This window comes from Polistes dominula, unplaced genomic scaffold, assembly GCF_049000335.1.
Source record: "Polistes dominula isolate Pdom_NZ unplaced genomic scaffold, Pdom_raw_medaka contig_73, whole genome shotgun sequence".
Taxonomy (NCBI): domain Eukaryota; kingdom Metazoa; phylum Arthropoda; class Insecta; order Hymenoptera; family Vespidae; genus Polistes; species Polistes dominula.
In genome coordinates this window covers 8,747,724-8,764,033 of record NW_028300951.1, presented here as the reverse complement: position 1 = coordinate 8,764,033, position 16,310 = coordinate 8,747,724, and the positions used below count along the sequence as shown (strand labels likewise).

General features: G+C 30.1%; 1 protein-coding gene and 1 long non-coding RNA gene across 8 annotated transcripts in view; one reads left to right on the top strand and one right to left on the bottom strand.

The window, feature by feature from the left end:
* Atpalpha (sodium/potassium-transporting ATPase subunit alpha) overlaps window positions 1-16,310 on the bottom strand; it is a 90,578-nt gene that overhangs the window by 42,476 nt on the left and 31,792 nt on the right. The window contains exon 1 of one of the 6 annotated variants that reach the window (XM_015323706.2): window positions 5,830-5,980. The exons of 4 other annotated variants lie outside the window; for them this stretch is intronic. In XM_015323706.2, the coding sequence (XP_015179192.1) occupies window positions 5,830-5,841 (12 nt within the window). In that variant the 5' untranslated portion in view covers window positions 5,842-5,980. Of the gene's footprint in view, window positions 1-5,829; window positions 5,981-16,310 lie in introns of those variants that run through there. One more of the 6 variants, XM_015323703.2, reaches the window with a different exon arrangement.
* LOC149032706 (uncharacterized) lies at window positions 6,131-15,490 on the top strand. 2 transcript variants are annotated; one of them, XR_016176419.1, is made up of 2 exons: window positions 6,131-6,905; window positions 14,281-15,490. It is a non-coding gene; the product is annotated as an uncharacterized LOC149032706 (long non-coding RNA). The 2 variants fall into 2 exon arrangements; XR_016176418.1 differs by having other exon boundaries at window positions 6,131-13,444.

The following is a 16,310-nucleotide window of genomic DNA, read 5'->3' as shown; positions in this document are numbered from 1 at the left end:
TTCAGTAGTTTAGGAGTCCATTGCGGACAAACAACGTGACACGTAATTTATATATACATTAAGATTTATTATCATCGATATTATATTGTTAAATAAATGCTGATTTAATTTTATTTGTAATTTTTCGTATAAATAATCCACGAAGTAATTGAACATTTTGAACAATCAGTTAAAACAAATTATACATCTTTATTATATTATACAATTTATATATATATTATTGATATCATTATCGAATTAAAGGTCTAATTTTAATGCTAGATAAACTAGAAACGTGTTTTAATGAAACCAAATAAAACTCAGCTATTACATACGTGACAAACCTGAATTAAAAATGATAACGATGATAAAAAAAGAAATGAAAATGAAAGAATTTCTTTGAACGACTTTGCGTAGAACACCTGTTTCATACATTCCTAATTCTACATGCATACTCATATACACGCGTATATAAATTCGTTCCATACAAATCTACCTGATTAATAATACTATTAATCATTTCTAAAAAAAAAAAACACATACTTCCATTAAAAAAGAAAATGTATACATTTGTAATAACATTAGAGAAAAAATGTATTTTTTTTTGTACCACAAATTCTAACACACACACACACACACACACACACACACACACACGTGCATCTATGTGATAAGTGCGTATAAATTTTAGACAAAGTAAAAATTATTTTCAAGCATATTCGTACATATAAAATGAATGAAACATGTGTAATTTATTCGAGGAAAGATAGGATTAACAAAGAAGAAAAAAAAACAAGCAGAAAAGGAATGAAATATTTTGTTGTTTGAACAAAATAAATATATGATGGTTGGTCGGGGATTCAAGTTGGAAGTTTCCATCGACATGAGTGTTTCACAATAGCCGGGACTAACGGCAACCTGAATGAACTAACGTCACTGCATTATGTAACCGCCCTGAACACTTTGCTAAGGGCGCAAGTCCTATCACGAAGCGTACGCCTGGAATGATCAATGAGGTCACCAAGCTGCACACAAAAACCTTAAAACCTTATTTTCACAATGAAAAACTAATAATAATTATTAAAAGAAAAATAAATTAGCTAATAAATATTTAATCACATCGATCACAATTATTTATTATGGGGGGTTTTTGACACGAACACTTTGGAAAACAAAAATATTAATTATTTTCATTCCCTTTTTTTTCATTTTTTTTCTTCTAATTAATATAAATTCATTTATATATCTTTAATTATCTTTACTCAACATTTATATTCTCAATTATATTATACAAAAATCAGAAGAAAATAGATATTACTACCTTGATCATTTAACAGTGATTCTATTTCTTTTTTTCTTTTGGTCAAATCATTTAGCCCAAAATTAACATTTTTACAATTAAAAATGCATTATCGTTAGATGTTATTAAATTATATTGGAAAAATTCTAATGGATTGGAATGATTTAAAAAAAAAAAGAAAAAACCCAATCAATCCGAAATCCAACTAAATAACAACGAGAAAGAAAAATCAATCGATTCTATTCACAATGGACATACAAATTTTGAGATCTAAATGAAAAAAAAAAGAGAAGAAAAAAAGGAAAAGTAAGATAATATCGCACTTTAACTATAGTATTTAATAAGAGACGGAAGTTGGTCCGGTAACGAGGGAATGCGTTTAGCAAGAGAACGAAGAAATTTCAATGAATGGAAAACGTCGGTAAGGGCCTTTTAAAAGGATCGACCTTTTCAATTGACAGCCACCGTCCTTGGATGATCACAGTCACGAACTTCTCGTACACACACACACACACACACACACACATACACACGCACACGCACGTACACGTCAGCGCCACCACCAACACACACACACATCACTGTTAGAATTGTCTAACACTATTCTAACCTATCATTCGTATCAACAGAACAATCTCGTTTCTATCCATTTTTTCTTTCTTTTCTTTTTTTTTTTGAAAAATATCTTCAAAAAAAGGAAAAGTAATAATCAAAAAAAGAATTATTTCAAATAGGATAGATTGTATTCAACGAAGACACGAAGAATCAACCCTTTCTTCCACCACCCCTCTTCTTCATCAGTCACGAAAATTTTGAACATAAAGGACGAGAAAGGAAGAAAGTAAAATACAAATTTCTGTGTCACGTACATTTTAGTATTTTCTTTCATTCTCATTTTCTTTTTCCTTTATCTATCTCTTGACCCCCTTTTTTTCAACGAATTATGCTGCCTCGTTTTGTACTCCACCCCCTTCCTTTCTTCCTTGGCTTCATCGATCCTCACACAGTGTTGCACATTCTTTATTATTTTCGCGATAGTTTAAAATAAAGAAAAATTATTAATTGGTTTTGTACCGTTTCGATTGCATCGAATTATTGTAAAAAAAAAAAACTAAATGTTTCTTATTATTTTTATTGTGCATAAAAGTGGAAGGATAAATATTAGACGAAAAAATAATTACTACACACATTCTACACACACACGCACACACACACACACACACAATTTAATGTTATTTGAAAAAATTGATTTGAATTTTGAATTAAATAAACAATATGTATGTAGGTGTGTGTGCATGTAATATGTGTATAATACTTGCACACAAATATTTAAAAATTGCAGCACAATTACACAGCTTCACTATTTTTTTTCCTTTTACACGTGAATAAAAGAAAATATTTGTAAAAATATTTAAATAATTTGACCGATCGATAGTAATGAGTGTAAATGAGACAAAAAGGAAGATTTGAATTTAGGATGATAATTAGTTGTGATCAAAATTAGGGGTGGAGAGGAATCTTTCAATGTACGTGCAAATATGTGTGCTATGTGCGTGTGTGCAAATGTGTAAAAAGAAAAAAGAAGATAATATATAAGATAGTGAAGGATTGAAGAGAACGGAAAAGCTTGGAAAGAGGGAGCTTGCATTCGAGGGCGTGTCAGAAGTCTTATCGTTGAGCTTAGAGTGGTGGCTTGTATTTCGATCAAAGTTAAAAGCTCGTCTTCTTAAAAGCTTCCTTAATATTATTATTATTATTATTCCAATTATTCGTATTATATCATTTAAAATCATATAATTATAATTAAATAAATAATTATTTTGATTTATCATAAAATGACAAACTAAAAAACCTTCGATTTTTCAACCCCCTCACGAATAATATGTGAAAAACGTAAGTATTATTGAATTATTAAAAATGGTAGAGAAATTTTCACTAAACAATTAGAAATACAAATTTATCAAATATTACGTAATGAATATGTTAAATAACAAAAAAAAAAAAAAAGAAGAAAGAAAGAAAATTATTTATCAAAATTATGTCAACTACAATGCAATCGATTCCTCAAATATTGCATTTAAATTGTCACTATCGAGAAATGATCAAGTTTATTCAACATTTTCGAATAAATTGTTCGTAAAATAATTCAATAATTATAATAAACGTTGTATTTTACCGATAGATTGAAAATATTTGATAAAATCTTCTAATTAAAATGAATGCAAGTGATTAATCGTACTAAAATCGTATCTAATTCTATCGTTATTGAATTGAAATAATTTTCTTCTTTTCATTACTATCGCGTAATCGAATGCAGGAATTGTCAATTTTCTCTTGTACCAAAATGTCTACGTATATATATATATAAGATATATGTTGTATGAGAGAAAGAATATAGAAAAAGAGAGAAGAAAACTGTCCTGCGCAGAAGTCGATCGTGAGAAAATCACTACGCGCGCATTTGTATTGAGTAAAATTTTCTGGCAAACGTTAATCTCTTCCTCTAGGAATAATTATTCTTCTTTCTTTCTCAATTGAAAAGAGAATTATTGAAATAAAAATCGTATGCACTTGAAGTTTGTTAACTTCATTCAATCAAATACACGATTCTTTCAAATATATCCCAAAAAAAGAAACAAAACTCTAGGAACAAGTTTCAAATTTAATTCAACAAAATTCAAATGAAATTCTATAAAAAAAAAAAAAAAAAAAATTGTTTGTTTTTTCTTCTTTCTTTGAGATGATAAAAAATGAAATTATTGTTAATATGAACATTTTCTTCATGTCGAATAATTTTTCTTTTCTATTCGATATGATCCCCGCATGCGCGGGTCACAACGCTCAATTATCTTTTTCCTTCTATCGAATAAAAAAAAAAAGAAAATAGAAAAAATAATTTCCTCTATATTTTAAAAATATCGCAATGTTACGTTATTGACCAAAATATTTTAAATATAATTAGCGAATATATTCCGATATGCGTGTACACGAAGAACATACAAAATTGATCTAATTGCAATGACGAGTTAATTTGTAAAATTCAACGAAAAAATGATTTATACATAAATGCGTTTTTTTTTTATCATTATCTAATATTATTATTATCTTTCTTTTCTACTTCTTCTCCTCAGCTGATTTCGAACTCTTCCACTTGTCACCATTATCGTCAACGTCGTCATATACGTCATCAAGGAACTAAGAAACGCGTTGCATCGAACGCGTCACGATGAATCGGGTCAGAAAACCACGAGCTAAGCGATCTACTCTAATAAAAAGAAAGAGAGATAGATAGATGGATAGACAGATATATAGATAAATAAAGATAAAGATAAAGATAGAAAGAGAGGAAAAGAGAGATGCACTGGTTGTTACAACTCGCTCGTCACGCATACGCACAACCCGATTTAAAGCTCTCCATTCTGTGTTCGTATACTTATCTATTTCGATTATGATCTTTTTCCTCGACACGAATGCACAAGATAGAAAAAATAAAGCACGTCAGTTTTTACTTTTTGACAGCCATAATTTTACGCGCACTTCTCCAAATTCTACGATCTTATTAAAATTTACCCCTTCCTCCATCCCATCGTTCTTTAGAAATTCTTGTAAATCCGATCACACTGATTGGAAACAAATATCGGAATTTGTTAAAAGAAAAAAAATACAAAATGTCCTTTTTCTCGTAATTCGACAAAAATCCAACAACCCCTCTCGTTCCACCCATTCACCCACACCCTTCTCTTCATATTAGGAAACAAAAACTTAATTAAAAATCCTTGAAAAAATTAAATCGAGGAACGTCCTCCTCACTTTTACGTTCTGCGAACTAGTATATCCACTCGATGATTAAACTCAATTCACTATTAATTATAAATTACAAAATTTATTTTGACGAAATGATAATGATCGTTAAAAAAATGGAAAGAGGGATGAAAGAGGTTAGATATAGAGAAATAGTACGAAGATAGTAAAAAAATATTGATATTTAGAAAAGATTAAAAAGAGATTTCGGAAGTACAACCCTACCTTGTCTCACCCTCACCCTCTCTCTCTCTCTCTCTCTCTTCTCTCCCACCCTCTCTCTTACAAAACGGATCGAAGCTTCTCTTTAACAATTCTCTTTTACACTATCGACAATCTTCCCGTCTCTCTCTCTCTCCCTCTCTCTCTCTCTTTCTTTTTTTCATTCGAAATAATTTTTCCAAAGTTCCCAAAAGGTTTATCTAATACACTCTTTACCTCTATCAATTTCTACCATTTATCTCGAACAAAATTTATTTAAGATTAGGTTGAATTAACCGACGGATGAACGGGAATAGATAAATGGACGAACAAACGGACGGACAGACGGACAGACGGATAGACGGACGAACGAATTGACGGATAGGTAAAAGTTAAAGTGATAATATTGGATCTAGACTGAATCTATATCTAATATAAGTCCAATCTTCTATATGAAATAGAAGAATAGAAATAAGGAATAAGGAGATAGAAAAAAAAAGAAAAATAATATATAAGGAGTGATTTGTTGAGAGAGATAAAGCACAAACCTTGTCACCCATGGCTGCGGCGAGCGGTGTGTGTCGATGAGATAGAAGGTTAACAGCGCGACTTCGAGTGGACCAGAGACTGACTGGCGTTTCGTTTAGTCGAGAACCGCCGGCATCATCGACCCGTCCTTTCCCCACCACCTCAACTCACGCAACCCCACCAATCAACCAACCAACCCCCTACTTCTCGCTGTTGGAACGTAGCCGCCGTTCTATACGATTTTTTATTGGTAACCGTTTCTAACAAAGCTGCGCGCGCATATTACATTCATCCCCACCTTTGTGCTTGATACCCTGGTACACCTCGGTGAACCGGTAGAGTGAGAAAGAAAGATTCCAAGCTCATTTGCTTGGTTGCAGCGCCACCGGTGCTGCGCGCACCATTTCGTTCCGACTCTCGCGACGACAATTCCTACCTAACCCCCTTCCCCTCTCTTCTACCAACATTCCGCACCCCTTTCAGCCCCCAATCATCCTACTATCATTCTTTCTTTCTCCCCCTCTCTCTCTCTCTCTCTCTCTCTCTTTTCTAACATAAGCGTTACTCTATATAATACTAGAGTACTTCGTCCTACCCGGCAGCGCCACCGCCCAACCGAGCGAGGCCGACGTGCATCATCCCCACCACAACCACCACCACCACCGTCTCGAAGCCCAGAGAACCCCTGTATAACTCCATAACTCAACCCCTTTTTTCTCTACCACTCTCTCTCTCTCTCTCTCTCTCTCTCTCTTTCTTTCGTTCGTTCCTTCCTTTCTTTATTTCTTTCTAACTCCATCTAACGCGCCCCCGAAACGCTAACGTCGAACAGCGCAAACTCGTCTCGAAAGCACGAAACTCTGTCTCAACAGTGATTCTCTTCTTTCGTTTCACCACCGCCTTAAAGGTCCGAATTCTCTCATCATCTCTACGAGTCTTCCTTTAACCCTTTTTTTCTTTCTTTTTCTATTTTTAGTATAGATCTTAATCGTTCTTTTCTCTTTCTTTTAATACCACAAAGTGTTACATCTCTACGATTAATTTTGTTTCATTAAAAATTATATATTCGGTGTATTGAAGTAATACAGATATATGTGTAAATATATTACTTAGGTTAAAATGGGTTTATTGGTTGAGAACCACTGTTGCACGATTCAGTGCTCTTATATGTTCGGTGTATTGAAGTAATTTGTACACGCAACATTGTATTGATATGTGCATTAGTTAAGTTAGAGTATATTACAATCAGAGTTAAAAGTACAAGGGTTTATTGATTGAGAACCAATGTTGCACGATTCTGTGCTATTATATGTTAAGTGTATTGAAGTAATTTGTACACTCAACATTATATTGATGTATCTAAGTTATTGGTTAGGTTAAAGTATATTATAATCAGAGGGTTAAAAGGAAAAGGGTTTATTAGTTGAGAACCACTGTTGCACGATCTGTGCTACTGGGCTACGCGCCACACAGCGCTTTGGCCGACCGACCGACTCTAGTCTCAACCCACTCATCATACACACACACACACATTTATATATATATATATATATATATATAAATTCGTATATGTAGTGAAGTATGAAAGATAGAAAGAGATGAAAATACACGCAGTGCTATCTCTTATAACTGTCTTCCCTATTCTGCCACGTTAGAAACCCTCTTTTCATCCCCCTATTTTTTTTCTTCAAAAGATAAAAAAAGAAAGACAAGTAGTGTCTGTGTGTGAGAGAGAAAGAGAGAGAAACTTAAAAGTAGGCTAAAAGTTCTACCATACAATCCTTATTTTTTTTTTATTTTTTTTAATTTTTTTTTCGTAGTTACTTCTATCCCATCAAATGGTCCACGGGAAAGGAGAGACCGTAAGGTGTTCCACTCTTACAATTCTACTACGACGAGATTACTTTCTTTTGTTTTTCGGACTATCTTTTTCTTTTAACTTTCTTCCTCTTGTTTTTCTTTTTTCTTTTTTTTTTCGTTCTTGGAATTCGCGTGGAAGAATTTTGCAAGCCCTCTCGCGAGTACCGTGCTAGACGTGGATCGATTTAAGGAGAAGGGTGGTTGGTTTCCTACTATTATTTGGTATGCATTATTTCTTACTTCTACTACTGCGACTCTTCTTTTTCTTCTGAATTTCTTTTTTCTTTCTATTCTTTCTTGATGTATTTTGTATTTCGTATTTTTTTTTTGTATTTTTGAGGTTGCCTATACGTTCGTTTTACAGGAATTTTTCGTACGATTGAAACCAAAGGAAAGGGGTTAGATTTAAGTAGTTTCTCGTGTTACATACTCGTCACGATTTTTGTACCACTCGAAAGAAGGGGTGTGGTGAGGTTTGCACAGGAACGATTTATAAATCGATACTTTTGGTGATACTCGATAGTATCGTTGAGTTACATAATCATGCGATAATATCGAACTTTGTGTCCCTTTGTTATTTCATTTTTTAAGTTCGACTAGATACGATTTCCAATAATTCATAGGGTGGAATGATGATAAAGAATTTGAACGATAACGTGAGTAAATTATATCGGAATTGTTCAATGATTATTGTCATATGATGTAACGTAACAAAGATTTATGTTTTCTATTTTAAATGCATAAATCATAATCAAAAATATTATTATTAATTTTCTCATTGAAATTTTATTACCATATTACAAGAAGAATATTTTTCATTTACGTTGTATTTAAAATGTATGTTAAAGGGTTGAAAAAATTTAATCGAAGAACACCTTAAATAATTAGAAAAAGAATCTTCTTAAATAACAACGATACAACAATTATTTTTAAATTATTCCCTTTAAGTTTTTCTTCTTTTTTTTAAATGAACTTCTTTAAATATCGATCAGATGGTAAATAAATCACGTTAACTGGTAACACGAGAGTGGAAAGATAAATGTCGTAGGGTTCGTAAACCAACTTCTACTCTCAATTTCCATTAAATCCTTTTCATAGTTCGATCCATCCATAATTCCGCAGTTCTATTCTAGCAAAAGCCGGTTTTGCTCTTGCAGTTTGTCTTACGAGATCTGTTTCTTCTAGATTTATTCGAATAATCGATTAAATTCGATATGTGTATACAGATTTATATACATTTATTAAATGCATAATAATAAAGTTTATTATTTCAAAAAAGGAAAGAGTATAAATTTAGAAATGGAAAAAATTACCCTCCTTGAAAAAATTAATACAAGTATTACATACAAAAAAAAAATAAAAAATAGAACATGGTATGCGTATAATTTTTATTGAAAAAAAGAAAAGAAAGAAATTATAAATAATCATATTACGTGTTTCGTAACGTTATAATATACAATTTTAACGAGAAAGAAATAAAAATTGCATTAAAAAAAATGAAAACTAGAAATATGAAAAGATGAAAAGAAGAAAGAGGGGGAAGGAGGAAAGGATTGGAAATGTTTTAATAAAATCCTAACGAACGTGTAACGATTGAAATTATTATCAATGATAAAATAAAACTGCATATAGCTTAAAAGAAAAAGTAAAAGAAAAAAGAAAAGAAAAGATCACTGATGACTTATTAAAGTGGAAAAAAAAATAAAAAATAAAATAAAAATTGCATTAAGAAATTGAAAACTAGGAGGACGAAGGGAAAGGAAAGGGTTAAGGGATTATAAATGTTTTAATAAAATCCTAACGAGCGTGTAACGATTGAAATTATAAATGATAAAATAAAACTGCATATAGAATAAAAAAAAAGAAAAGATAAAAGATATTAAGGGGGAAAAATGGCATTAAAAATAGGAAATCTAGGAAGACGAAAAATGGGGTAAGGGGTAAGGGGTAAAGGGAAAGGGTTGATGGTGGTTGGTTCGAACCACGGTGTTCATCGAGCGAACGATTCGCACTGACGCGAGTTATGCAATCGTCGAGACTGGCCTTGCGCCAATCTTGCGTATCACTCGAACTCGTCCGACAGACAAAGAGAGAAGAGGAAAGAGACTGCCCGATGGATACATAAAAAAAAAAAAAGATAGAGAGAGAGATAAACTCAACAAGAGAGACAAAGAGAGAGAGAGAGAGAGAGAAAAGAATTAGAGAGGAGACACAGAAGAAGATAATATGAAAGGAAAGAAGAGGAACGGGGAAGGGAATTAGTATGAGAACGAGGGTGGAGGAGGGGTGTGGTAGAAGAGGGTGATGGTGGTGGTAGTAAAGCAGGGGAAAAAGGGGGGAAGGAGTGTGTCGATCTCGTACACACGTTCTGCGTGTGACGCAGGTTACGAAACGCGTATACCGTCTGATATTTCTATCTATGTATGTGTAACATGTGTGTATATATATATATATATGTGTGTGTGTCCAATATGACGTTTATGTTTAAAAGTATGCTTTGATGTGACGCGTAATGTATGCATGCATGCATGCATATGATACGTGTACGTTTGTTAAATATGTAAAATTTAGATTTGTGTATGGTAAGAAGAATTTTTGTTTACATTTTTTTTTTTGAAAAATATAAATGATTAAATAGAAAAAAAATAGGAAGAAGAAGAAGAAGAAGAAATAATAATTTACTAGAATTGTGGGTATTGTCAAAAAAAAAAAAAAAATAAAAAAAAAATAGTCTTGAAAAAATAATCGCTTTAAATATTCGTGAATGGGTTGAAAAGTTTTGAGCTTGACACAAGAATAGTAGATTGAAAAGTTTTGAGCTTGGCACGAAGAGAATCGGTTGGAAAGTTTTGTATCTGGCATGAGAAAAGTGGTATTGAAAAGATAGTGGTAGAAGTAAACTTTTTCAATAAGATTTATTTAAATGAGAGAGAAAAAAAAATCATCGAAGTTATATTTCTCACGTGTATCTTATTAAATTCCAAAAAAAAAAAAGCTACGAAAAATTGTATGACAGTAATCCAATAGGTAATTAGATTTCAACGTAGATCGTATTGTTCCTTACTCGAATATCACGATACAAGTTTATGTACTTGACTATGATCCTTGAATTACTTGCTTACAATGGAACTTGTTTTTTTTTTTTTTCATAATACATTTCAAAATAACGTGTGTGTAATAAGGTTCGTCAAATATCAATAATCCCTAGTAGCACAAAATATCGAAAAATATTGAATACATTGAAGACATTGAATCTCTTTTTAATATTATTTACTAAATACAAAATTATAAATATACAAAAATATTATACAAAATATTATAATAGAAAATATTAAATAATAAATACAATACAAATATTAACACTTTGTTGACCGGCTATTTTTTTTTCAGAATTTATCTCATGTCACCAGCTATTATATTTCGTAATTGAATTGAAAAGTAAAACAATACAAGTAATTTTTAATAAATTTTATTTATTATTAGACTTTAAATATTTCTTCTTGGTAATGATAAACAGTATAACAATAGTATAGAAAAATTTGTTACTATTGTAATATTTATTTTCACTGCGTTTTCCTTTTAAATAGCGTGATGCCGCAAAAAGCGCATGACGAGTTAACTCGTGACCGGTCAGCAACGTTCGGCCACAGAAACACGAGTTAACTTGGGACCGGTTAACAAAGTGTTCAATACAAAATATTCAATATTTTGTGCTACTAGGGGTGTTAAACGTTAGTGTTTGTGAAAATTACAAAAATTATGATAATTAATAAATGATAATTAAATAAAAACTATATTTTATATATAAAGAATAAAACTATACCAAGAAATTTTAATTTTACAATTTAGGTTAATTGTAATATGTGTTAAGTGTGTAAAGAAATTCATAGGAACATTTTGTCACCGTTTGACAATTCTTCAAAGTTCTATCTCTCGATTTAATTTCACGTGACTATCAGAAGACATAGCGATCTTGAAAAGTTGACAACTGGCATACTTGAACTCTATCCGAGAGCGAAGAGTGAAACACAAGAGATGAGAAAAGAAAAGAGAGAGAGAGAGAGAGACAGACAGAAACAGTATAGCAATGGTCCAGCTCGTGCGTGGTACGAGAACGAATGAGTATATATATATATACGTAGTATTTATATGTATATCTATATAAGTGTGTGTATGTTTATACGCGCAAGAAAATTTTCATAGTGTTCGTTGGTATCTTTCTGGTACGTGGCTGGTACCACGATAAGAAAGAGAGAGAGAGAGAGATATATATCATCACGTGCGAAAGATGCACCGGAAGTTAAACTGTGCTAGCTAGCCGCCATCTTGAACGTTAACTTATTTTGTAATTTATTTCTTGTATTTATTTTTTTATTTTCATTCTATTTTCATTTCATTATCATTTAAATAATTGTAATTTATATCATAATTTTCACTTAATTTTACATTTTATTTATATATATATATATATATATATATATATATATGTGTGTGTGTATATATATATTTTTTATGGAATTGTTAAGTGCACGCTTATGCACATTTTATTTGTTATTTAATATTAAATTTTATTACAGATTTAATACCGCAATTATTTTCGACAATTTACTAATTATCGGGTTGACAGCTACAAATAATTGCGGATTTCTCCAATCATTTTCATTGAAAAATTCGCAATTATTTAGTTGCCAACCAAATAATGTATTTGTTAGAAATTATATGATAAAGTGATAATACAATAACGTTATTATATATTTTTTCAATTAATACGAAATAAATGAAAAAATTTATTGAAAACATTTATCCTCATCGATCGGTTTTGACTTTTAAGTAAATATTACGTAAAATCATTTTCGATTTTAATAAAATGCTAATAAAAAGATAATTTATCGAGAGTTAAGTATCGGTAGACTCGTAGGAGTTGAACTATTACTATACAACTACCATTATATTCGTAGGAGTGCAAAGAGACGAGGAAAGGTAAATTCATTTAAGATGCAAAACTCAATAATCGTTAGATCATTTATGGCACGATGGCTCGTTCGGAGAAAACGTAAACAACGATAAAGAAGTATCTTCGAGATAGTACAAATAATCTTCTTTTATCAACTATTAATACCTATGAATAAATTATTTCCTCGTAATAAAAAAAAAAAAAATAGATGTATAAATTTACTGAAAAAAAAAAAATAAAATTAGTAAAATATTCTTAATAAATTTATAAAATATAAATATAATATAATTACATATAAATGTTAATTATATTTTTATAATATAATTATTTAATAAATTTAATAAAATGTCATTTAAAATATACAAATCTTTTTAATGTAGAAATTAAATAAAGTAATTTCATAATTATAAAAAAAAAAAAAAACTAAGAAGATGAAGAAGAAGAAGAATTATTATTACTATTATACTAAAACGGTGATTTCCTTTACAACGATATACATATATATATATATACACTTACAAAACGAATTAGTTTAAATTAATATAATAGTTAGCGCCGAAAATTAAATTATAATTGTTCCTCATTTAATGAATCATGCGTCGTGAGTCATTTAAATGATTCACAACTTCCGAAAGCACCATAGTTCCGCTTATAACCCACGCTTTCCTTGAGGGCAACTTACATCCATATTTACTTACATACATGCATTAACATACGCATAATCTAACACGTATTTTCATTTAGTTTACCAGAAATATTAAAAATTGTTACCCAATAATTCCTATTGAAAAAAACATCGATGAATAACAAATGAAAAAAATGTGAGTATAATCGATACATTTAAATAGTCATAATAAGAAATAATTTTGGAAGAAGATTTGAATTACTTAAATATTAATTTTGCATTTTTAATTTTTTCATTAAAATATGAATAAAATTTTTTTTAAATTTCAACACAATAATAAAACGTACCCCCATAAACACACACACACACACACACACACACACCTATCTCTCTTATATTCAGAAAATAATAAGAAATTAATCGTTGCGTAATTGTTACAAGGTCTTGTCAAAATACAAGAGCAACTATGTCAATTCTATTCCAGTAATCGTATTGGTTAGTTCAATTGATTATTTGCTAGGAGTAATCGTTATTGTAAAGTCGATAGTAGGACGATTATCGAATACAAACCTAACTGCACCGTTGCATACCTACACTGGCTAATAATTACCTAAACGATAATTCTAAGTTATTTGTATGCGTTTACTACATATACATATACATGTGTGTGTTTATGCATGTGTCATAGCGCATTTGTAAATACGTCGTAAATATATATTTTTTTCTTTTTCATTGAAATGTGTTTCGAATCATAACGTTAATAGTTTTCTACGAATACTATCAACTTTTTAAACAATTTACATTTTTTTTTTTAATTATATATTCGTTTGTTTCTTTATTTGTTAGTTTTGCAATAGAATCGAACAAAAATAGTTTCAAACACATGTAATAATTTTTTAATTTTAAGTAAGCGTACACACGTTTAATTAAAATTGACGAATCATTTTATTAAATTCATTACAATGATTGTATTAATTCGTATAATCTCTTTAATATTTATATATAATAAATGTTATCTTTTTTATTTTATAGGAAACAGGATAAACATTGAAACCACTGGAATATCACGCAATTATAATAATATTATTAATTAATTGTAAATAATTAATTATAAATATAAAGAAAAAATAAATAAGCATTTTAATGGTCGTACAATCATCATCATCCTCTCCACATACTAATTACACGTATAAATAATTACATTAAAAGTGTCATATATATATATATATAGATATCATACATATTTATACTTATGCACGAATAAATATCGATTCTCAATTAGTCTTTTGACGTATTAAACTCGCGTAATCGTTGAACCCACTTTATTACAACTCCTGGCGAGAAACATAGTAAACCTATAAATAAATCTGAACTGACGTTATTATTACGACGAATTCCTACGTCAATTTGGGTGATCTAAAATTTGACGCAAGACAAAGTTTTAAAGTAGAAACATAAGTGTGAAGAAAGTGGGGTTTGAATTGGGGGCGGTTTAGGGGGTAGTAATAGTGGTGGTAAGAAATGTTCGATTAGTAAGATAAACCACACGAACATGTATTATAGATTAAAACAGTATATGTGTGTCTCTCTGTGTCTGTATGTGTATATAGAAGCATTGCACTAGCACATAAATGAAAAAGAATCTCAAAGTCGTTAAAAGGCTAAAATTAGAAGGCACATGTTAGCGCCGCCGCACGAGTTGTCGTTCTAAAAGGTAGGCGTTGGTTGGTTGGTTCGTTGGTTGTGTAAAGGTCGCGTGGATTTCATGGATCTAACCGTTGATGATAATTTTATGCGACTTTTATTCTTTTTATTTTACCACAAAAAAACACACATACACACATATACAGATAGTAGAGACAGAGAGACAGGCATACATACGTATGCACAAAGCTTAGATAAACTTCTGTGCTTTTACTTTTTTCAAACCACCTGACTGTTATTTTTTTAACGAGATTAAGAAAAACTCTTCCCTTTAAAACAGGCTAACCACCATTCGTTTTGATAAAAATCTCCTTGTGTTACCTGAATTTGTAGGATTTGTTTTTGATAAAATTATTTTAAGTGAATTTTTTTTACGTTGACATGAATGTGTACAAACGGTACGAAAATAAAAATAAAACGATATATATATATTGCTGAATGAACGTCAATTGACTTGAATGGAAAATTTATGAATGAGTCCGAAAAAAAAATACAATTCCTCGTTGGTAGCGTGAGAGTTAAAAAAAAAATAAATAAATAAATAAATGACGTTTGAAAATTCTGTCAATGGTCGTTAATTACAAATCCAAATGAAATTAATTAAAACGATTGCACGGGGATAGGGTGGAGAAAAAAAGGGTTGGTTAGTCGAATACGAGTTAAAGATTTTTTACTATGGAAATTTTTTTCCACCTTTTCAAAACTTTAATTGAAAATTGTTAAACTAACGTAAGGGTAAAATTTGTTGATCATTAATATAAACTCGTATAATTTTCCAGTAACTTTTGGAACAGCATACGCTTTATTCTTATCCGTAACTTTTTAATTTTAGTCAATTAAAAGTGTTATTCGACTTGTGAAAAATAAAATTGAATTTATAAACGTGTTTTAATTTAATGATAATAATATTATAACTTGTTTATGAAGTAGTTATAAGTATGATCAATTATTTATAATAATAAATTTGTAAAATAGAAAATTCATTTTAATAAATCTGCGAATAAATTAAGTCAACGATGTCGATGTTTACAAAAAAAATATGAAGTTTGACGCGTGTCTACGAAAAAATTAATCAACGTTTTAATCAATCAATCGATGTATGGTAAATTTATGAATAAAATTATAAGTCAATGATATTCATGAGTATAGTTCAATTTAAAATATATTTAAAGCATATAAATATTAAAGAAGAAAAGTCTACGAAAGAAATAAATCAATGTATGAATAATATGTACAAAATGTTGTAAATAAATGAATATAAATGAATATAAAATCGATGATTCGTTAAAATAACAACATTGTTAAAATGTTACGTGTGTTTGACACATATACGTGGGAAGAAAATATTAATTAAATGT